Raw genomic sequence first — 24,930 nt, 5'->3', positions numbered from 1 at the left:
CTATTAAACAGACTCCCAACTGACTTTTCAAACAATTGAATACCTACTAATGTTTTCTGCTTGTTACTGGTTTAAACATCACTTTTACCCACAGGTGTTCGCTGGAGACCTCTAGGTTGGCTATTCCCTTCCTGGATGCTGTGGTTGGTTTACTCAGTGTCATTTATTCTATTATCTGGCTGTATTGCAGCCACAATCCTATACATTTCATCTCTTTCTGAGCATGGCCTTTTATTATGGCTCATTTCCACTACCTGTGCACTGCTTACATCTGCTTTCCTGTTGGAGCCATTTAAGGTAAGAGGACTTTCTAAAAAGAATCAGAATTAGAATTCTTACCCAGCACCTTGATGCCAACATTTTCTATACCTAGATTTTACAATTTCCTAGAGTTTATACTTTTTTCACAGTCCTCTCATTCGCCAAAACTCTCAATGTCCCAACTTCCCTAATTTTATACTAACTTTTCCACATGCCTTGCTAGAACATAGGGTCTGATTCTGATTTGGAAGTAAAGTAAAAAAAAAAGCAAGTTAACTTTGTATCTGTAGCAAACCATGGGGGTCATTCCGAGTTGTTCGCTCGTTGGCGATTTTCGCTATGCTGCAATTTGCTGCTAAATGCGCATGCGCATGGTACGTAGCACGCATGCGCTAAGTTATTTAATTAAAAACTTAGTAGATTTGCTGGTGCTCATACAACGCTTTTCAGTCGCACTGTTGTTCGGTAAATGATTGACAGGAAAGGGGCGTTTCTGGGCGGCAACTCAGCGTTTTCACGGCGTTGGCTAAAAAACACAGGCGTGTCAGGGAAAAACATGGGAGTGTCTGGAGAAATGGGGGAGTGGCTGGCCAAACGCAGGGCGTGTTTGTGACGTCAAACCAGGAACTAAACGGACTGAGCTGATCGCAATCTGTGAGTAGGTCTGGAGCTACTCAGAAACTGCAAAGAATTATTTAGTAGCAGTTCTGCTAATCTTTCGTTCGCAATTCTGCTAAGCTAAGATACACTCCCAGAGGGTGGTGGCCTAGTGTGTGCAATGCTGCTAAAAGCAGCTAGCGAGCGAACAACTCGGAATGAGGGCCCATGTTGCCATGCAAGGTGAGCAAATATATTTATATTTTTTTTCGTGCAGTACAAATACTGGCTGCTTTTGCATGTAGCCCACAAATGTCAGACAGCTTCATTTTTACCATAAACACACAAGTGCACTGAGAACCTCACAATTACCAAATTAATAAATAAAACATATCTTCTATTTTCATTGTTAAAAATTGTTCAGTCATAATGAAATATATTAAAAAATAAGTAAGATAAGTGAGGGAAAAAAAATAGAAAGTCTGATATTTAAATAAGGTATCTTTTCTCTTACGTCCTAGAGGATGCTGGGGACTCCGTAAGGACCATGGGGTATAAACGGGCTCCGCAGGAGACATGGGTACTACAAAGAACTTTAGAATGGGTGTGCACTGGCTCCTCCCTCTATGCCCCTCCTCCAGACCCCAGTTAGATCCTGTGCCCAGAGGAGACTGGGTGCATTAGAGGGGAGCTCTCCTGAGTTTCTCTGATTAAAATAATTTTGTTAGTTTTTTTATTTCCAGGGAGCCCTGCTGGCAACAGGCTCCCTGCATCGTGGGACTGAGGAGAGAGAAGCAGACCTACTTAAGTGATAGGATCTGCTTCTTAGGCTACTGGACACCATTAGCTCCAGAGGGATCAGAACGCAGGTCTCACCCTAGCCATTCGTCCCAGAGCCGCGCCGCCGTTCTCCTTGCAGAGCTGGAAGATAGAAGCCGGGTGAGTATTAGAAGAAAGAAGACATCACAGGCGGCAGAAGACTTCTGATCTTCACTGAGGTAACGCGCAGCGGTAACGCTGCGCGCCATTGCTCCCACACACAACACACACTGAGGCACGGATGGGTGCAGGGTGCAGGGGTGGGGGTGGGGGGGCGCCCTGGGCAGCAATATAAAACCTCTAGGCTGGCATTTTAGTATATATGGGCTGCGGAGGCAATATATATACAAATCCCCCGCCAGTATTGTATTTTTGAGCGGGACGGAAGCCCGCCACTGAGGGGGCGGAGCTTGATTCCACAGCACTGACCAGCGCCATTTTCTCCACAGCACACTGCAGAGAAGCTGGCTCCCCAGACTCTCCCCTGCTGAACACGGTGACAGAGGGCTTAAAAAGAGGGGGGGGACACTTAATTTGGCAGTGAATGTATATTGAATAATATTAAAAAAGCGCTGTGTGGCTGGGAAATTGTTTTCCAGGGTCATTGGCGCTGGGTGTGTGCTGGCATACCCTCTCTCTGTCTCTCCAAAGGGCCTTATTGGGGGACTGTCTCCAGATTGGATATTTCCCTGAGTGTGTGGGGGTGTCAGTACGCGTGTGTCGGCATGTCTGAAGCGGAAGGCTCTTCTAGGGAGGAGGTGGAGCAAATGAGTGTGGTGTCTCCGTCGGCAACGCCGACACCTGATTGGTTGGATATGTGGAATGTTTTAAATGCAAATGTGAATTTATTACATAAAGGTTGGACAAAGTGGATTCCAGGGAAAATGCAGGGAGTCCATCCTTGCCCTTTACTATGTTACAGGGCCCTTCTGGGTCTCAGAAGCGCCCACTATCCCAAATAGCAGACACTGATACCCAGGGCCGGCCCTAACCAATATGATGCCCTAGGCAAGATTTTTACTGGTGCCCCCTAGCACCACCACTGGTTGCACCTCTTTCCCAGCACCATCACCCCTCACCCATAGCAGTCCTTATTTTGGTGTTTGTACCCCCTATATTTTAAATAGGAACAGTTCGCACATTTGGTGCACAGCCCAAAAAGGGTGTGTTTTTGCTGGCAAGGGGCATGGCCACACAATAGTAACCCCAATTCCAATTACGCCACACAGTACTGCAACTTTATTCACATTTGATCATGCAATAGTGTCCATAATTCATATTACATCCCACAGTAGTATTACTTTACCTTATAAAATTACTCATCACAGTAGAGCCCCTTATTCACATAACATCACATTGAATTGCTCCTTATTCACATTACACCACACCTTATTGCTCTTTATTCACATTAGATGACACAGTAGTGCCCATTCTATACGCAACGCCACATAGTAGAGCACCCTATACACATAATGCCACACATTAGTAATGCATTTATACACATAATTCCACACAGTAATGCCCCTTACACATTATTTATGTCCTTGTAAACATAATGTGCCTTACACATTATGACAACCTTTATTAATGCCCTTTTACACATAATGTCCCTTACATATATGCCGCATATTATTAATGCCCTTATACACATAATGACACATAGTGCCCCTACACATTTGCTGCACATTATTAGTGCCCCTATACACATAATGACACACATACAGTAGTACCCTGTTACACATATGCCACACATTATTAATGCCCTTATACACATAATGACACACATACTGCCCCTTACACATGTGTTGCACATTATTAATGCATTTTTACATGACACACATAATGCACCTTACACATATTCCGAACACTACTGCACAACCAACCCACTCACATGCACACAGCACGCACACTTCCACTAACACTGTGACCTCTGCCTCTGCTTGGATACAGATGTGTCCTCATAAATATTGCCTCAATGCTAACGTCGGGCACCTTTTTTATGAAAATGCATCTTATTTGCATTGCTATGTGGCTAGGATGCACAAGCAGATTCTGCTGATTAAAATGATATGCAGCATGCCTATATACTGTGTGAGACTGTGGCTGTATCTGCATATGAAATGCTATACAGAATATAGGCATGCCGCATATCATTTTAATCAGCAGAAGCTGCAGATGCCCCTAGGCATATCAAATGCCCTAGGCAATTGCCTAGTCTGCCTATAGCTATGGCCGGCTCTGCTGATACCGACACGGATTCTGACTCCAGTGTCGACTACGATGATACGAGGTTGCAGCCAAAGTTGGCAAAAAGTATTCATTATATGATTATTGCAATAAAAGATGTGTTGCATATCACGGATGACCCCTCTGTACCTGACACGAGGGTCCACATGTTTAAAGAAAAGAAACCGGAGGTTTCTTTCCCCCCTTCCAATGAGTTAAATGATATGGAAAATGATTGATGGTCCGCGCTGTATTGTTTTAGCAGCTCAAAATTTGGAAATAGCTTAATAAAAAATGATTGAGCGCTTGTGTTTTTTTCAAAATAAACGGATATCAAAAAAATGGAAGATGAAAAATTTAAAAGTAAAAGGTAAAAAAATATATAAAATAAGACATAAAATTAAATGTACATGGCACCTGAGTTGTTTGAAAGGGCTTGGGAAACTCCAGACAAGAAACTGCAGATTCCCAAAAGGATTCTTATGGCGTATCCTTTCCCGGCTAAGGACAGGATACGGTAGGAATCCTCCCCCAGGGTGGACAAAGCGTTAACACGCTTATCCAAAAAGGTGGCGCTGCCGTCGTAAAGATACCGCAGCCCTCAAGGATCCTGCTGATCGCAGGCAGGAGACTACCTTGAAGTCAATTTATACACATACTGGTACCTTGCTCAGACCGGCGATAGCATCGGCTTGGGTTTGTAGCGCAGTAGCAGCGTGGACAGATACCTTGTCTGCTGACATTGATACCCTGGGTAAGGATACCATTTTACTGACCTTGGGTCATATAAAGGATGCCGTTCTATATATGAGAGATGCTCAGAGAGACGTTGGCCTACTGGGTTCCAGAGCCAATGCCATGGCGATTTCTGCTAGGCGACCCCTGTGGACCCGCCAATGGATGGGTGATGCCGACTCAAAGAGGCATATGGAGGTTTTGCCTTACAAGGGTGAGGACTTATTTGGGGAAGGTCTCACGGACCTGGTTTCCACAGCTACCGCAGGTAAATCTGCTTTTTAACCTTATATTTCCTCACAGCCAAAGAAAACGCCACATTATCAGATGCAGTCCTTTCGGTCGCATAAATCCAAAAGAGGACGGGGATCTTCCTTTCTCGCCAGAGGTAAGGGCAGAGGAAAAAGCTGCCAGCTACAGCTAGTTCCCAGGAGCAGAAGTCCTCCCCGGCTTCTACTAAATCCACCGCATGACACTGGGGCTCCGCTGAGGGAGTCCGCCCCAGTGGGGTCACGTCTTCGACTTTTCAGCCACGTCTGGGTTCAATCACAGGTGGATCCCTGGGCAATAGAAATTGTTTCCCAGGGTTACAAGCTGGAATTTGAAGATGTGCCTCCTCGCCGGTTTTTCAAATCGGCCCTACCAGCTTCTTCCCCAGAGAGGGAGGTAGTTTTAAGTGCAATTCAAAAACTGTGTCTTCAACGAGTGGTGGTCAAAGTTCCCCTGCTTCAACAGGGGACAGGGTACTACTCAACCCTGTTTGTGGTCCCGAAACCGGACGGTTTGGTCAGACCCATTCTGAATTTAAAATCCTTAAACCTATACTTGAACAGGTTCAAATTCAAGATGGAATCGCTCAGAACGGTCATTGCCAGCCTGGAAGGGGGGATTATATGGTGTCTCTGGACATAAAGGATGCATACCTTCATGTCTCCATATATCCTCCTCATCAGGCGTTCCTAAGGTTTGCTGTACAGGATTGTCATTACCAATTTCAGACGTTGCCGTTTGGACTTTCCACGGCCCCGAGGATTTTCACCAAGGTAATGGCGGAAATGATGGTGCTCCTGCACAAGCAGGGAGTCACAATTATCCCGTACTTGGACGATCTCCTGATAAAAGCGAGATTGAGAGAACAGTTGCTGAACAACATGTCACTCTCCCTGAGGGTGTTGCAGCAGCACGGCTGGATCCTCAATCTACCAAAGTCACAGTTGGTTCCAATGAACCGATTGCCTTTCTTAGGCATGATTCTGGACACGGAACAAAAAAGGGTTTTTCTCCTGATGGAAAAGGCCCAGGAACTCCAGAGCTTGGTCAGGGACCTGTTAAAGCCGAAAAGGGTGTTGGTCCATCAATGCACTCGAGTTCTGGGAAAGATGGTGGCGTCTTACGAGGCCATTCCCTTCGGCAGGTTCCATGCGAGGACTTTTCAGTGGGACCTTCTGGACAAGTGGTCCGGGTCCCATCTACATATTCATCAGAAGATCAGCCTGTCCTCCAGGGCCAGGGTATCTCTCTTGTGGTGGCTGCAGAGTACTCACCTTCAAGAGGGTCGCAGGTTCGGCATTCAAGACTGGGTTCTGGTGACCACGGACGCGAGCCTCCGAGGATGGGGAGCAGTCACACTGGGAAGAAACTTCCAGGGACTGTGGTCAAGCCAGGAGGCTTGTCTACACATCAACATACTGGAATTGAGGGCCAAATACAACGGCCTCCGTCAAGCGGAGAATCTTCTTCGCGACCTACCGGTTCTGATTCAATCAGACAACGGAGCAGAGTGGCAATGGCGGAAGCAACCAGGATTCTGCGCTGGGCGGAATATCATGTAAGCGCTCTGTCAGCGGTATTCATTCTGGCAGTGGACAACTGGGAAGCAGACACGATCTCCATCCAGGAGAGTGGGGTCTTCATCAAGAAGTCTTTGCAGAAATAGCAAGTCTTTGGGGACTTCCTCAAATAGACATGATGGCGTCACGCCTCAACAAAAAGCTTCTGAGGTATTGTGCCAGGTTAAGGGACCCTCAGGCAGTAGCAGTGGACGCCCTGGTGACACCGTGGGTGTTTCAGTCGGTCTATGTGTTCCCTCCTCTTCCTCTCATCTCAAAAATATTGAGAATCATAAGACGAAAAGGAGTACAGACAATTCTCATTGTTCCAGATTGGCCTCGAAGGGCCTGGTATCCGGATCTGCAGGAAATGCTCACAGAAGATCCGTGGCCGCTTCCTCTCAGAGAGGACCTGTTGCAACAGGGGCCCTGTCTGTTCCAAGACTTACCGCGGCTGCGTTTGACGGCATGGCGGTTGAACGCCAGATCCTAGCTGGGAAGGGCATTCCAGACGAGGTCATCCCTACTCTGATAAAGGCTAGGAAGGAGGTGACAGCGAAACTTTATCACCGTATCTGGAGGAAGTATGTCTCTTGGTGTGAAACCAAGAATGCTCCTCCGGAAAATTTCCATCTGGGCCGTTTTCTCCACTTCCTACAGACTGGGGTGAATATGGGCCTAAAATTAGGCTCCATTAAGGTTCAGTTTTCGGCCCTATCAATATTCTTTCAGAAGGAATTGGCTTCTCTCCCAGAAGTCCAGACTTTTGTGAAGGGATTGCTGCATATCCAGCCTCTTTTTGTGCCTCCAGTGGCACCATGGGACCTTAACGTGGTGTTACGATTCCTTAAGTCTCCCTGGTTTGAGCCTCTTCAATCCATGGAATTAAAGTATCTCACTTGGAAGGTGGTCATGTTGCTGGCCTTGGCATCGGCAAGGCGAGTGTCTGAGTAGGCGGCTTTGTCTCACAAAAGCCCCTATCTGATTTTCCATGTGGATAGAGCTGAGTTGCGGACTCGTCCTCAATTTTTGCCTAAGGTGGTTTCCTCTTTTCATATGAACCAACCTATTGTGGTGCCTGTGGCATAGGTAAACGCAGGGGGGGTTCCGGTTGCCTGGAAACCCCCCTCCTCTTGGCAAGTGGCTCAAATTATCAATGACATATAATACGATTACCAGAGCTGCCACTACAACATGCAGTTTAAGGGACAGAACAGAAATACTGCTCATTCCCGGTGATAGCAGCTTCCTTTACCAAGTTTGCTGTGTGTTTGGATCTGAGTCCTCAATCAATGCACTGGACCCGAGAGTAGCTACCAGGAAGAAGAAACAGGAGCCGTACCATGAGGTGGGAGAATGTGTGCTTAGAAAATGCAAAACTGATTCTATTGCTGTATGTTTGTGTTTTTACTTATTATTTAAATATGTTTGATACAGCCTATACTATAGAACATCTATAGTGTGTTAAATATTAATACTGTATTCTATACAGTATCCAGTGTATAAAAAGACCAATGTTTACATTAATATCCAGGGTCATTACTAGGTTCCTCTACTGCTCTCCCAGACTCCCGCACTTGCACCAATGTTCTGCAAAGTGGTAGATTGTGGAATGCATTTGGAAACCCCCCTCTAGAAATCCTGCGTTTGCCACTGTGTGGCTACGCGGGACTTGGAGGATTCCGAGTCCCTTGATGTGGTCAGGGCGTTGAAAATTTATGTAGCCAGAACGGCTCGGGTTAGGAAAACAGAGGCACTGTTTGTCCTGTATGCAGCCAACAAGGTTGGCGCTCCTGCTTCTAAGCAGACTATTGCTCGCTGGATCTGTAACACGATTCAGCAGGCTCATTGTACGGCTGGATTGTCGTTACCAAATTCGGTAAAGGCCCATTCCACTAGGTGGGCTCTTCTTGGGCGGCTACCCGAGGCGTCTCGGCATTACAGCTTTGCCGAGCGGCGACTTGGTCGGGTTCAAACACCTTTGCAAAATTCTACAAGTTTGATACCCTGGCTGATGAGGACCTCATGTTTGCTCAATCGGTGCTGCAGAGTCATCCGCACTCTCCCGCCCGTTTTGGAGCTTTGGTATAATCCCCATGGTCCTTACGGAGTCCCCAGCATCCTCTAGGACGTAAGAGAAAATAAAATTTGAAACCTACCGGTAAATCTTTTTCTCCTAGTCCATAGAGGATGCTGGGCTCCCGTCCCAGTGCGGACAACACTCTGCAAGACTTGTAAATAGTTATTGCTTGCATAAGGGTTATGTTACAGTTTTGATCGGTCTTCGACTGATGCTGTTTATTTCATACTTTTAGACTGGTTCATATATTCCAGGTTATACGGTGTGGATGGTGTGGGCTGGTATGAATCTTGTCCTTGGATTAACAAAATCCTTTCCTCGTACTGTCCGTCTCCTCTGGGCACAGTTTCTCTAACTGGGGTCTGGAGGAGGGGCATAGAGGGAGGAGCCAGTGCACACCCATTCTAAAGTTCTTTGTAGTGCCCATGTCTCCTGCGGAGCCCGTCTATACCCCATGGTCCTTACGGAGTCCCCAGCATCCTCTACGGACTAGGAGAAAAAGATTTACCGGTAGGTTTAAAATCTTATTTTCTAAAGAGACTGCTATTAATATACTGAAGATTTTTCTCCTAATAAAGGCATTATAGCCCCCGCTGCTAATGAGACTTTATTTGTGAGATACTGCCAATTTTCAGTTTAATTACACTATATTCCCCAGGAAATCACAATTTTATTTGTAAAGAGTTCTAGATGTCACATGTAAATACTATGTAACTTTTTATTTGTTACAATAAACTCTATTCTCAAGTGCAGTTTCTCTTTTGCAACTATTGGTCTCACATTAAGTGGACATAATAAACATATATCCTCTTTTTACAATAGCAGGTGCACAGACAACTGTCCTAATATTACTGTTATAGTACCATATATATATATATGTACTGTGTTGCTATGAGTCACTCTGCCGATGTCCTGCGGGACCGCTGGTGACACCGCACCTAGTGATAATCTAGCCATACATATATATACAATATCAGTGTCGGACTGGGGCATGTAGGGCCCACCGGGGGAATGCTGTTGTAGCGGGCCATGCTTAAGGGTTTGGGCAAGTTCCAGTGGGGGTGTGGCCAGTCACCACAGAAGTTTGGCTAACGATTACAGAGTACATTTTCTGTGTCCAATGGTAAATATATAATAAACCATATTATTGTGACGTATAATGTAACATATGTATAATGCATAATTCAAGTGCATTTGGATACAGTCAGGAACCTGGTCCCTAGAAGAGGAGGAGGGCCCACGTGAAAGGGGGCCCACCGGTGGTTTCCCCTGTTCCCCTGGTGGGCCAGTCCGACCCTGTACAATATGGTAAATTATTTATTATAACAGTGTGCATCTACTGATGTGTACATATAGGTGACACGTTAGTATGTTTTAATTATGTCTCATAGACGGTATGTAGAGCGCCACTACACTTGTCAGTATTTTTTCATGTTTTTAATCCTGGGGTATGTCCACCTTTTTGATGCAGTACATATTCTATAAGTGCATTGTACATATTTTTCCAGGTAATTGTGCACCCAGAAAATGGCTTCTTTTTCTGTGTATTTGTGTTATAGTCTTCCAAGCCATGGGTAGCACTCCCGACTATTAAAGATGTGTATGCATACCATACAATATAATTGAAACAAGGGAAAGAGAACATCTATGTTAAATTATCCTTACTGGTGTGGGAGTACTTTCGTTTTGTATAAAAGCTTTATTTTTACACAGCAATTTAGTTTTCAGCTTGGCGGCACCCCACCCAAATCTACTATAAATCTCTCTGCACATGTTACATCTGCCTCACCGCAGCATGGTTTTGATCAAGTGCAGTTACTTGCTACTTCCAAATCAGAATTAGGCCTATAGTCCAAATTACAGCATTTTGAATTCTTAATGCTGTACAATAGGTCATGTTCCAAAATTATGTATGTACGGCTTATAGAACTGGGCTTCTACTCAGATTAGCCTTTTTTCCCCATCATTGTAAAAAAAAATGTGAACTGTACAGAAGTATCTCATCATCGAAAGTTCAACTTACGTAGACTTATTACAATGAAACAAACTTTAACACAATAAATCACTGTAGCACATTGCAGATGACCTTGCGTGCTTTTCTTCTTTAAAGATGATTCTCACATTCTGCTGTTTTCTGGGCTTTACTCTAAATTTCCCTGGTGTCTATACAAAATATGACGGCAGTTTCCGACTTTTTTAGGTCGGACAGTGTTCCAACCTATTCGATTGGGCTGTCGTTTTTCTGACAGTTCGACAATTCTGACTTGTCGGAAAACATGTGGATCGGCGGATTAGCCACGGATCCACGTGTTTTGTCAGGTTCGCGGCCAAATCCGACAGGTTTTAGCCCAGTTTCCGAGGGCCCATACATGCACAGTATGGGTCCAGCACATGTGCAAAGTTTGTACTTTGCTCTATGTGCAACATCTTCAACCACATCTGAATTGGGGTCTATGGCGGGTCACAGCCAGGAAGCACTTGTGTCAGGCTTCAGGGTGCGACCCACCTCGGGCGGTATAAAAGGGGTATTAATGTACAGCAATGTGGCCTACTTTGCGCCAGCAAGGCTACAGATCTATCTATAATGTTTGGTCACATATCTATAACTCATCACTGAGTAGTATTTTCTGGATTCCTTTTTCTGATCTCCCTAGTAATTTCATACATTCACAACTGTTTGGACATTGCAGGTGGTGTTGCTTTCACTTTACTATGCTCTATGCCGCCCACCAGTACTCAGTGAAGGTTTGGGGCTCGTGGAGGAGCCAGTTGTTAAGAAGATATCAGATCATTCAAACAAAGTTCGGGCTCCGGGAGGCTTCAGCCTTCAGCAGGCTAAACAAGAAGCAAGGAGAGTGCGTGCACTGAGGACCATGATCAAGGTGAGAGACACAGAAATCACAGTACACATTTTCATTATATCATTTTAATTATAGCCATATGCAGTGCTTAAAGTGGTCCCAGAGAGGTGGTAGAACTCATCAACTCCCCCCCAAGCACACCCCACCCTCCCATGGGTGCCACATCACTAGCCCCTCCCCTTTTGCCATCCTGGCAGATGCCACACCCCTAGCCCCTCTACTTTTTGAAAAACATTAATCTTCTGCTGCTCCACTCTGTCAGTTCCTCCACTGGCTGACTGTATGTTATCGATTTCCATATAAAAGACTTATATTAACAAAACTACACCAACATACATATCTTCTCTTATCTCACAATATCTCCCAGCTCACCCTTCCGTTATGCACAAGATCTGCTTCTCATATACATGCATTACCTACTCCCAGTAATGGTTACAGGGCTTTTTTTCATGCAGGACCCACTCCGTGCAATGCTCTCCCATGCATAAGACTTTTATCTAGTCTACAAACCTTTAAGCATTCCCTGAGATCTCCCCTCACCCTGCAGCTTATATTTCACATAGCTTATCCCTCACACAGGTCTCCCCCTAATACAGCTCTTCCTGACACAGCTTATCCCTCACACAGCTCTCACCCTGACACAGCTTATCCCTCACGCTGCTCTCACCCTAACACCGCTTATCCCTCACGCTGCTCTCGCCCTGACACAGCTCTTTCTCTAACACCGCTTATCCCTCACGCTGCTGTCACCCTAACACTGCTTATCCCTCACGCTGCTCTCGCCCTGACACCGTATATCGCTCACGCTGCTCTCACCCTAACACCACTTATCCCTCACGCTGCTCTCACCCTGACACAGCTTATCCCTCACGCTGCTCTCACCCTAACACCGCTTATCCCTCACGCTGCTCTCGCCCTGACACAGCTCTTTCTCTAACACCGCTTATCCCTCACGCTGCTGTCACCCTAACACTGCTTATCCCTCATGCTGCTCTCGCCCTGACACCGTATATCGCTCACGCTGCTCTCACCCTAACACCACTTATCCCTCACGCTGCTCTCGCCCTGACACAGCTCTTTCCCTAACACAGCTTATACCTGACACAGCTCTCCTCCTCACACAGGTTATTCCTCACACAGCTCTCCATGTCACAGTTTATCCCTCTCACAGCTCTCGCCCTGACACAGCTCTCCCCGTCACAACATAACCCAATGACAGAGCTCACCCCTAAACACAGCTCACTCCCTGACACCACTTATCCCTCATACAGCTCTCCCCCTTCACACAGGTTATCCCTCATGTGCATCCCTCTTGCAGCGTGTCTTCCATAATTTGCCCCCCTTTCCAGCTTGTCTTCCTTCATGTGCCAACCCCAAGTGTGTTTTACCTCATGTGCCTCCTCTTTCTTCTTTCTTGTGCTCCAGTACACGGTGTCCACATGGCTCCACCTGTCTCTTCTCATTTCGCAGTCTGCTCCTCTGTCAAAGGCATGATAGACGGACACACAATTACAGCACTTCGTGCTCTGTCTCATTCCTACCTCTAGCGCCATTGGAGGGGGGACTCGCTGGGGAGGCACTGCGGGCTAAGGGCTACCCACCTCCTCTGTCAACATGGAAGGCACGCACTGTGCCTACTGCATTGACAGAGGAGGCAGGTGGAGCTAGACAGTGGGGACTCAACCAGGAACTGCCTGTACAAAGTGGCCGGGCAAGGTGGGCTGGCGGGTACAAGTGACGGAATGCAGTTCCGCCCTGTTCCAGCCCACTTTAACCCCTGGCCATATGCATTTCAAATATTATTAATGTGAATGTAATTCTTGCAAGGTGGACACCAGCATGTGAATAGTCTAATTATAGCTCTAAATTTAAATATTAGGTGAGTGGCACATGGTGAGCAACAAAGTGCTTACCCACCCAGGAAATACAAGTGTACACTTAAATAGTCTAGTGAAACATATAAAATAGTGATACATAATAATAATAATAATAATAATAATAATAGTAACCTTTATAAAAAAAAAACATTTCATGGAAGAAAAAACTATAAAAAAAAGACAGCACTCCAACTATACTGACCGAACATGCCCTGACGTAACCAGATGGGGAATAGTGGATAAAAGAGAGCCATCTGTCTTGTAATGGAGAACAACTGGTCAGAGGGAGGCCGAGTGAAAAAGTGCAGTAATTCATTAACAATAGGGGAAAAAAAACAGGCAGACATTACAATAAGAAATGTACTGGTAGAGAGAACTGAGAGCGTCAAGTGGTATCTGGTTCAAGAAGTCGATCATCATTCAAGGCAGAAGGGTTCTTAGCCTTTGAAGGACTGCAAAATAAAACCTATATAAAAACCTCCACTAGTAAACAAAACAGGAATCCCCATCTATACTGTATTTGTATCCATTATCACATAAAGTCTTTGTGACCTACCTTTTTTAATTGTAGATGGATCTAAATCTTAAAAAATCTGACTTACTGAAAAAAAGATGTAAGGGCGGTTTCAGGATGCAATTACAGTCCCGTCCTTCGTTTTAAACATAAGGAATTTGAAGATAACATCTCTTGGAAGATCACCAGCTTTAAGGGCCATACTACTGACTAGGAAATGTGTGCTGAGTGCTCTATCACAGACCGCTCAGCACACACCTCTCCCCCCACTCAGCACAGGGGGAGGCGCTCATTTCACCCAGCGGTGAAATGAGCGACCTGCTAGATTGCCGCCGGCACTCCTACACACGGAGCGATGTTCTAAGCAATCTAGTCAGATTGCTTAGAAATTAAGTGATCATCGCTCCGTGTGTAGGGCAACGAGCTCTATGGGTCTGTTTAATATATAAAGCATGATCCAAAAGGTCAGAAAGCAGAGAATGTAATAATGGGGGTAATTCCAAGTTGATCACAGCAGGATTTTTTTTTAGCAGTTGGGCAAAACCATGTGCACTGCAGGGGAGGCAGATATAACATGTGCAGAGAGAGTTAGATTTGGGTGTGGGCCCTCATTCCGAGTTGTTCGCTCGCTAGCTGCTTTTAGCAGCATTGCGCACGCTAAGCCGCCGCCCTCTGGGAGTGTATCTTAGCATAGCAGAATTGCGAACGAAAGATTAGCAGAATTGCGAATAGAAATTTCTTAGCAGTTTCTGAGTAGCTCGAAACTTACTCAGCCATTGCGATCAGTTCAGTCAGTTTCGTTCTGGTTTGACGTCACAAACACACCCAGCGTTCGCCCAGACACTCCCCCGTTTCTTCAGACACTCCCGCGTTTTTCCCAGAAACGCCAGCGTTTATTCGTACACGCCCAGAAAACGGCAAGTTTCCGCCCAGAAACACCCACTTCCTGTCAATCACAGTACGATCACCAGAACGATGAAAAGACCTCGGTATGCCGTGAGTAAAATACCTAACTTTCTCTTTCATCCACTAGGGGACACTGGAGTCCTATACAGTAGGGGTGTGTAGCTTGCAACCGGAGGTGTGGCACAAACTAAAATTAGCATTGTCTGCACAGCCGGCTCCTCCCCCTTCACATCCCTCCTCCCTCAGTTTGGAAAATTGTGCTGGAGGTACAGCACGTGGGGGCATTGAGCTCCTAAAACTATAAAGAAAATATATGTGCTGCGTCCCCCTATGAAAAGGAGGACAAAGCCTGATGATATTGAGAGACAAAGATCCCTTTTGAAGGGACCTGCATCTCTCACAGGAGATCCTCTTCAAGGTCTATCATCAAGTCTGTGAGTACTGGTTGTTAGGGCCAGTTAGCATAGGTAATTTTTTTTTTTTTTAATTATTATTATTTTCCTAAAATGATTCACTTATAGAGAAGTTAAATAGATCCCCGATGCAGCGCGCCGGTCAGTCAGCATGTAATAACAGTGTGAGGCGGGCCGGGATCCCTTCAGCAGCGCACAGCAAAAGTCTCCCGTCAGCATGAGAGAGGCGCCGCTACGGGACCTGCTGAGAGCGGTCCCAGCGCGCGCCGGCCAGCGGGAAATCACAGCGCCGCTGAGCAAATACCCTCAGCCGCCGGAAGCGGGGAGCGGGAGACGCTGCAGTGAACACGTGGCTGAGATTTCCTCAGCCGCGGGACGGGTTCAATAGCGCGTACATTGGCGGCCACTACAGGAGAGGCTCCCTTCAGGAAGCAGCCTGATAAAACAAACAATATAAATACAGTAGTATAGGCAGTGGGGCTCACTGGTGCAAGATCTCCCTACTAACTGATGTTTCCAGAATTTTAAAGTGGCGGCCGTATTAAAATTCATGCAGGCGCCAAATCACATGGAGTGAACCCTATTGTAGAATTATAGTGAGTCAGGAAATTCTACTGGTACCAACAGCGCCCTCTGCTGGTGAAATGTTATATATATAGAATACTATGAGGATCTCCTGTAATATAATATGAATATGCTTTATTTTCAAAGGAATTCTATTACAAAGATCCTACTGAAAATACGAGGAAGCAAGTGAAGCCAACTCGACCATCGTAGCTGTGTTACAGTTGAAGTGTGAGAGTTGCATGTCGGCTGTTGTTTAAAAAAATTATTATTAATTATTTTTTTTTGCTTTATTTATCTATTGTGTCCTGTTCCTTTTTCTATGTAAGGAAGGGAACAGTAATTCCAGCCTGATACGATACCTTTGCTTCAGTCATCTCTCTCAGCCTTTCTCTTCCTATTTTAAAGGGTGAAAGCGCCGCATAGTACCCTGGTAAGGGGTTTAAACAATATGTCTAAAGCACCATCCAGGACCTCTAAGACCTGTTATGTTTGTACGAAATGTAACAGGAAGGGCACGCGGGTTGGCAGCTCCGGGGTGTGCGACTCCTGCTTAGACAAGGACGCTCCACCTGGGAGCAGTGCTCTGGCTAGGTCATGGGAAGATAGGATCTCCAAGGAGATGGCAGAATCCCACAAGCAGCAATCTGAATGGGCTGCGGGATTCTCAAAGACGATGGAGACATTTCTCATCAGGTTAACTCCGCCCGCACAAGCAGAAACGAATGTGCGCAAGACAGTTAAAATACCTCTTCCTATTATAGCAGAAGGAGGAAGAGGGTCTTCTCATTGATACAGAGGAAGGTGAGTTAATTAAATCTAACCTAGACGCCGATTTTCCGGAAGAGGATTACGGCAAACTCGGGTCTTGATTCTTTAATTGTCGCGGTAAAGGAGATCCTAAACTTTAAGGTAGAAGAGGTAAAGGATCCAGAAGATTTCGATTTGTTCTAATCCCAAAAACCACGTTCAGCAGTGTTTCCCATTTCTAAATCCCTCCAATCTCAAATGGAGGAGGCTTGGAAACAACCTGCAAACGCTTTCAAATTCCGAAGAGGTTTCAAGTAATTTATCCCCTACCTAAGGGTGTAATGGATAAGTGGAAAACTCCACCAGTAGTGGATGCTTCCCTAGGAAGGTTGTCGAAGAAGACAATCTTACCAATACCTATTGTAACGAGTTTAAAGGATGCTTCAGATCGTAAGGTTGACACAGCATTAAAGTCAATTTTGATAGCAGCAGGTGCTGCACAGAGACCTACGATCGTCTGTGCTTGGGTCAACAAGACCATGGGAGCATGGTCTGGACGTATTGTACAAGCTATTGAGGAGGAAAATAGCTTAGAAGAGATAACCCAACTGGCGGAACACATTCGAGAATCTGCTTCATACTTGTGTCAAGCCTCAAAAAATAGCATCGCCCATCTCCGCATCGGCCATATCGGCTAGACGGAGTTTATGGCTCAGAGAATGGCAAGGAGACTCTGACACCAAGAAGGCGGTAGAATTCATCCCCTTTGGGGGTGAGATGCTTTTCGGTCCAGAGTTGGATGAGTGGATTTCGCAAGCTACAGCAGGGAAGTCCACCTTTCTGCCTACTCCTTATACGACAGCCACTCCACAGGTTAGGAGAGGTTATTAGGGGCCAGCGTTTGATTAATTTAGATCACAGTCCTTTCGAGCCCGAGGAAGTGGTTTCAGTACACAAGTACGTGGGGGCAGAGGTAGAGGCCGCTCACAGGCAGCAACCAGAAGGCAGGATAAACCTGCTGACAAATCCGTGGCATGACGGCCTACCAGCTCACCTGGGGTCCCCCTTAGTGGGCGCACGTCTGGAAGGTTTTTGGGACATCTGGACCAAAACCTCACCAGAACTTTGGATAAACAACAATCTCCCAGGGGTACAAACTGGATTTTCAACAGAGGCCTCACAGCCAGTTTTTTTACAACGGGATTGCCTCGGTGCCCTCAGAAAGCAAAGGCATTACTGACAGCAATTCGAAGATTGCTACGGTCAGAGGTCATTATTCCAGTTCCCGCCTTTCGGAAAGGAACGGGTTTCTATTCTAATCTTTTTGTCGTGCCAAAGATAGACAGGACGGTCAGACCGATACTCAATTTAAAAGTTTTTAACCAGTTTCTAAGGGTCTACAAATTCAAGATGGAATCAGTCCAGTCGCTCATTGTAGGCTTAGAACAAGGCGAGTTCATGGTATCTATGGACATAAAGGATGCATATCCCAATCTGGACTCCTCACCAGGCTTACTTAGGGTTCGCACTGGTGACGGATCACTACCAATTCAGGGCCTTGCCGTTCGGTTTATCATCAGCCCAAAGAGTCTTTACGAAGATCATGGCAATCATGGTTGCAGGATTGAGACTGTTGGGGGTCACGTTTATACCTTATCTAGACGATCTACTGATCGAGACATCCTCTCAGGAACAGTTGATCAGGGATGTTCAGACATCTCATCAATTTCTCATTCAACATGGGTGGATTGTGAATTTCCAGATATCCAACCTCATGCCAACTCAACGGATTAAATTCCTCGGTCTCATCTTGGACACGGTTCAATTGAGAGTATTCCTACCAGAGAACAAGGTCCAGGACCTACAGAGATTACTGGCTCAGGTACTGAGCTCACAAACGGTTTCTCTACACCTCTGTACGCAACTTCTCGGGAAGATGGTGGCGTCCTTCGAAGCTCTCCAGCAGACTTCATTCCCGACCATTCCAGATGAACCTCATTGCTCAGGTAGCAGGTTCGCACTGGCTTCTACATCGAAGAATCCGACTTCCACCGCGCATACGAACCTCCTTAATTTGGTGGTCGTTGCACAGGAATCTCACAGCAGGCAAGAGATTCGGCATTTGGGATTGGAGGATCCTGACAACGGACGCCAGTCTCAGAGGTTGGGGTGCCGTCTTGGAGGTGCATCAGTTTCAGGGCAGATGGACACTACTGGAGAGCAGCCTACCTATTAACATTCTCGAACTAAGAGCAGTTTACAATGCGCTTCTCTTAGCCGAAGACCTAGTCATGGGTCAACACATAAAGATACAGTCGGATAATGTCATGACGACGGCATACATAAACCATCAGGGAGGAACAAAGAGTAGGATGGCGTTAAAGGAAGCCACAAAGATCTTGTTGTGGGCAGAAAGGTGAAACATCATCCTCTCGGCAGTGTTTATTCCAGGTGTGGAAAACTGGGAAGCAGATTCTCAGTCCCCAGGACATGCATCCGGGAGAGTGGTGCCTTCATCCACGGATTTTCGACATGGTGGTGAGGAGATGGGGTCTACCTCAAGTCGACCTAATGGCGTCTCGGCAAAACCATCAGCTGCCCAGATATGTGCCCTGGACAAGAGATCCAGCAGCAGAAGGAGTGGACGCATTAACACTTCCTTGGTGTTACAAGAAGGTTTGCAGTTTTACACCATTCCCACTCATACCCAGGGTTCGGAAAAGGTTGCAACAAGAATGACTGTGAGCGATTCTAATCGCACCAGATTGGCCCGCAGGAGTTGGTACTCAGACCTGTGAGGGTTACTAGCGGAAGATCCTTGGCGGTTACCTCAGAGAGAGGACCTGCTATCTCAGGGACAGTTCCAACAAGTCACAGCCATGCACTAGAGATGAGCGCCTGAAATTTTTCGGGTTTTGTGTTTTGGTTTTGGGTTCGGTTCCGCGGCCGTGTTTTGGGTTCGAACGCGTTTTGGCAAAACCTCACCGAATTATTTTTGTCGGATTCGGGTGTGTTTTGGATTCGGGTGTTTTTTTCAAAAAACCCTAAAAAACAGCTTAAATCATAGAATTTGGGGGTAATTTTGATCCCAAAGTATTATTAACCTCAAAAAACATAATTTACACTCATTTTCAGCCTATTCTGAACACATCACACCTCACAATATTATTTTTAGTCCTAAAATTTGCACCGAGGTCGCTGTGTGAGTAAGATAAGCGACCCTAGTGGCCGACACAAACACCGGGCCCATCTAGGAGTGGCACTGCAGTGTCACGCAGGATGTCCCTTCCAAAAAACCCTCCCCAAACAGCACATGACGCAAAGAAAAAAAGAGGCGCAATGAGGTAGCTGTGTGAGTAAGATTAGCGACCCTAGTGGCCGACACAAACACCGGGCCCATCTAGGAGTGGCACTGCAGTGTCACGCAGGATGTCCCTTCCAAAAAACCCTCCCCAAACAGCACATGACGCAAAGAAAAAAAGAGGCGCAATGAGGTAGCTGACTGTGTGAGAAAGATAAGCGACCCTAGTGGCCGACACAAACACCGGGCCCATCTAGGAGTGGCACTGCAGTGTCACGCAGGATGGCCCTTCCAAAAAACCCTCCCCAAACAGCACATGACGCAAAGAAAAAAAGAGGCGCAATGAGGTAGCTGACTGTGTGAGTAAGATTAGCGACCCTAGTGGCCGACACAAACACCGGGCACATCTAGGAGTGGCACTGCAGTGTCACGCAGGATGTCCCTTCCAAAAAACCCTCCCCAAACAGCACATGACGCAAAGAAAAAAAGAGGCGCAATGAGGTAGCTGTGTGAGTAAGATTAGCGACCCTAGTGGCCGACACAAACACCGGGCCCATCTAGGAGTGGCACTGCAGTGTCACGCAGGATGTCCCTTCCAAAAAACCCTCCCCAATCAGCACATGATGCAAAGAAAAAGAAAAGAAAAAAGAGGTGCAAGATGGAATTATCCTTGGGCCCTCCCACCCACCCTTATGTTGTATAAACAAAACAGGACATGCACACTTTAACCAACCCATCATTTCAGTGACAGGGTCTGCCACACGACTGTGACTGATATGACGGGTTGGTTTGGACCCCCCCCAAAAAAGAAGCAATTAATCTCTCCTTGCACAAACTGGCTCTACAGAGGCAAGATGTCCACCTCATCTTCACCCTCCGATATATCACCGTGTACATCCCCCTCCTCACAGATTATCAATTCGTCCCCACTGGAATCCACCATCTCAGCTCCCTGTGTACTTTGTGGAGGCAATTGCTGCTGGTCAATGTCTCCGCGGAGGAATTGATTATAATTCATTTTAATGAACATCATCTTCTCCACATTTTCTGGATGTAACCTCGTACGCCGATTGCTGACAAGGTGAGCGGCGGCACTAAACACTCTTTCGGAGTACACACTTGTGGGAGGGCAACTTAGGTAGAATAAAGCCAGTTTGTGCAAGGGCCTCCAAATTGCCTCTTTTTCCTGCCAGTATAAGTACGGACTGTGTGACGTGCCTACTTGGATGCGGTCACTCATATAATCCTCCACCATTCTATCAATGTTGAGAGAATCATATGCAGTGACAGTAGACGACATGTCCGTAATCGTTGTCAGGTCCTTCAGTCCGGACCAGATGTCAGCATCAGCAGTCGCTCCAGACTGCCCTGCATCACCGCCAGCGGGTGGGCTCGGAATTCTGAGCCTTTTCCTCGCACCCCCAGTTGCGGGAGAATGTGAAGGAGGAGATGTTGACAGGTCGCGTTCCGCTTGACTTGACAATTTTGTCACCAGCAGGTCTTTCAACCCCAGCAGACCTGTGTCTGCCGGAAAGAGAGATCCAAGGTAGGCTTTAAATCTAGGATCGAGCACGGTGGCCAAAATGTAGTGCTCTGATTTCAACAGATTGACCACCCGTGAATCCTTGTTAAGCGAATTAAGGGCTGCATCCACAAGTCCCACATGCCTAGCGGAATCGCTCCGTGTTAGCTCCTTCTTCAATGCCTCCAGCTTCTTCTGCAAAAGCCTGATGAGGGGAATGACCTGACTCAGGCTGGCAGTGTCTGAACTGACTTCACGTGTGGCAAGTTCAAAGGGCATCAGAACCTTGCACAACGTTGAAATCATTCTCCACTGCACTTGAGACAGGTGCATTCCACCTACTATATCGTGCTCAATTGTATAGGCTTGAATGGCCTTTTGCTGCTCCTCCAACCTCTGAAGCATATAGAGGGTTGAATTCCACCTCGTTACCACTTCTTGCTTCAGATGATGGCAGGGCAGGTTCAGTAGTTTTTGGTGGTGCTCCAGTTTTCTGTACGTGGTGCCTGTACGCCGAAAGTGTCCCGCAATTCTTCTGGCCACCGACAGCATCTCTTGCACGCCCCTGTCGTTTTTTAAAAAATTCTGCACCACCAAATTCAAGGTATGTGCAAAACATGGGACGTGCTGGAATTGGCCCAGATTTAATGCACACACAATATTGCTGGCGTTGTCCGATGCCACAAATCCACAGGAGAGTCCAATTGGGGTAAGCCATTCCGCGATGATCTTCCTCAGTTGCCGTAAGAGGTTTTCAGCTGTGTGCGTATTCTGGAAAGCGGTGATACAAAGCGTAGCCTGCCTAGGAAAGAGTTGGCGTTTGCGAGATGCTGCTACTGGTGCCGCCGCTGCTGTTCTTGCGGCGGGAGTCCATACATCTACCCAGTGGGCTGTCACAGTCATATAGTCCTGACCCTGCCCTGCTCCACTTGTCCACATGTCCGTGGTTAAGTGGACATTGGGTACAGCTGCATTTTTTAGGACACTGGTGACTCTTTTTCTGAGGTCTGTGTACATTTTCGGTATCGCCTGCCTAGAGAAATGGAACCTAGATGGTATTTGGTACCGGGGACACAGTACCTCCAACAAGTCTCTAGTTGGCTCTGCAGTAATGATGGATACCGGAACCACGTTTCTCACCACCCAGGATGCCAAGGCCTCAGTTATCCGCTTTGCAGTAGGATGACTGCTGTGATATTTCATCTTCCTCGCAAAGGACTGTTGAACAGTCAATTGCTTACTGGAAGTAGTACAAGTGGGCTTACGACTTCCCCTCTGGGATGACCATCGACTCCCAGCGGCAACAACAGCAGCGCCAGCAGCAGTAGGCGTTACACGCAAGGATGCATCGGAGGAATCCCAGGCAGGAGAGGACTCGTCAGACTTGCCAGTGACATGGCCTGCAGGACTATTGGCATTCCTGGGGAAGGAGGAAATTGACACTGAGGGAGTTGGTGGGGTGGTTTGCGTGAGCTTGGTTACAAGAGGAAGGGATTTACTGGTCAGTGGACTGCTTCCGCTGTCACCCAAAGTTTTTGAACTTGTCACTGACTTATTATGAATGCGCTGCAGGTGACGTATAAGGGAGGATGTTCCGAGGTGGTTAACGTCCTTACCCCTACTTATTACAGCTTGACAAAGGGAACACACGGCTTGACACCTGTTGTCCGCATTTCTGGTGAAATACCTCCACACCGAAGAGCTGATTTTTTTGGTATTTTCACCTGGCATGTCAACGGCCATATTCCTCCCACGGACAACAGGTGTCTCCCCGGGTGCCTGACTTAAACAAACCACCTCACCATCAGAATCCTCCTGGTCAATTTCCTCCCCAGCGCCAGCAACACCCATATCCTCCTCATCCTGGTGTACTTCAACACTGACATCTTCAATCTGACTATCAGGAACTGGACTGCGGGTGCTCCTTCCAGCACTTGCAGGGGGCGTGCAAATGGTGGAAGGCGCATGCTCTTCACCTCCAGTGTTGGGAAGGTCAGGCATCGCAACCGACACAATTGGACTCTCCTTGTGGATTTGGGATTTCGAAGAACGCACAGTTCTTTGCGGTGCTTTTGCCAGCTTGAGTCTTTTCAGTTTTCTAGCGAGAGGCTGAGTGCTTCCATCCTCATGTGAAGCTGAACCACTAGCCATGAACATAGGCCAGGGCCTCAGCCGTTCCTTGCCACTCCGTGTGGTAAATGGCATATTGGCAAGTTTACGCTTCTCCTCCGACAATTTTATTTTAGGTTTTGGAGTCCTTTTTTTTCTGATATTTGGTGTTTTGGATTTGACATGCTCTGTACTATGACATTGGGCATCGGCCTTGGCAGACGACGTTGCTGGCATTTCATCGTCTCGGCCATGACTAGTGGCAGCAGCTTCAGCACGAGGTGGAAGTGGATCTTGATCTTTCCCTAATTTTGGAACCTCAACTTTTTTGTTCTCCATATTTTATAGGCAGAACTAAAAGGCACCTCAGGTAAACAATGGAGATGGATGGATTGGATACTAGTATTGGATACCTGCCGACTGCCGACACAGAGGTAGCCACAGCCGTGAACTACCGCACTGTACACTGGTTGATAAAGAGATAGTAGTATACTCGTAACAACTAGTATGACACTATGACGACGGTATAAAGAATGAAAAAAAAACCACGGTTAGGTGGTATATATTATAATAATAATACAATTATGGATGGACGGACTGCCTGCCGACTGCCGACACAGAGGTAGCCACAGCCGTGAACTACCGCACTGTACACTGGTTGATAAAGAGATAGTAGTATACTCGTAACAACTAGTATGACACTATGACGGTATAAAGAATGAAAAAAAAACCACGGTTAGGTGGTATATATTATAATAATAATACAATTATGGATGGACGGACTGCCTGCCGACTGCCGACACAGAGGTAGCCACAGCCGTGAACTACCGCACTGTACACTGGTTGATAAAGAGATAGTAGTATACTCGTAACAACTAGTATGACACTATGACGACGGTATAAAGAATGAAAAAAAAAACACGGTTAGGTGGTATATATTATAATAATAATACAATTATGGATGGACGGACTGCCTGCCGACTGCCGACACAGAGGTAGCCACAGCCGTGAACTACCGCACTGTACACTGGTTGATAAAGAGATAGTAGTATACTCGTAACAACTAGTATGACACTATGACGACGGTATAAAGAATGAAAAAAAAACCACGGTTAGGTGGTATATATTATAATAATAATACAATTATGGATGGACGGACTGCCTGCCGACTGCCGACACAGAGGTAGCCACAGCCGTGAACTACCGCACTGTACACTGGTTGATAAAGAGATAGTAGTATACTCGTAACAACTAGTATGACACTATGACGACGGTATAAAGAATGGAAAAAAAAACCACGGTTAGGTGGTATATATTATAATAATAATACAATTATGGATGGACGGACTGCCTGCCGACTGCCGACACAGAGGTAGCAACAGCCGTGAACTACCGCACTGTACACTGGTTGATAAAGAGATAGTAGTATACTCGTAACAACTAGTATGACACTATGACGACGGTATAAAGAATGAAAAAAAAACCACGGTTAGGTGGTATATATTATAATAATAATACAATTATGGATGGACGGACTGCCTGCCGACTGCCGACACAGAGGTAGCC

At 46.4% G+C, this 24,930-nt stretch overlaps 1 protein-coding gene across 1 annotated transcript in view; it reads left to right on the top strand.

The window, feature by feature from the left end:
- The window catches only part of LOC135057308 (polycystin-1-like), a 191,282-nt gene that overhangs the window by 115,031 nt on the left and 51,321 nt on the right, over positions 1-24,930 (top strand). The window contains exons 34-35 of the mRNA XM_063963198.1: positions 95-297; positions 11,238-11,429. Of these exons, the coding sequence (XP_063819268.1) occupies positions 95-297; positions 11,238-11,429 (395 nt within the window). The remainder of the gene's footprint in view (positions 1-94; positions 298-11,237; positions 11,430-24,930) is intronic.

Source organism: Pseudophryne corroboree, chromosome 3 (genome assembly GCF_028390025.1).
Source record: "Pseudophryne corroboree isolate aPseCor3 chromosome 3, aPseCor3.hap2, whole genome shotgun sequence".
In the NCBI taxonomy this organism is placed as follows: Eukaryota; Metazoa; Chordata; class Amphibia; order Anura; family Myobatrachidae; genus Pseudophryne; species Pseudophryne corroboree.
Note: the sequence above shows the minus strand (reverse complement) of the source record. Positions and strands in the feature narration are given on the sequence as shown.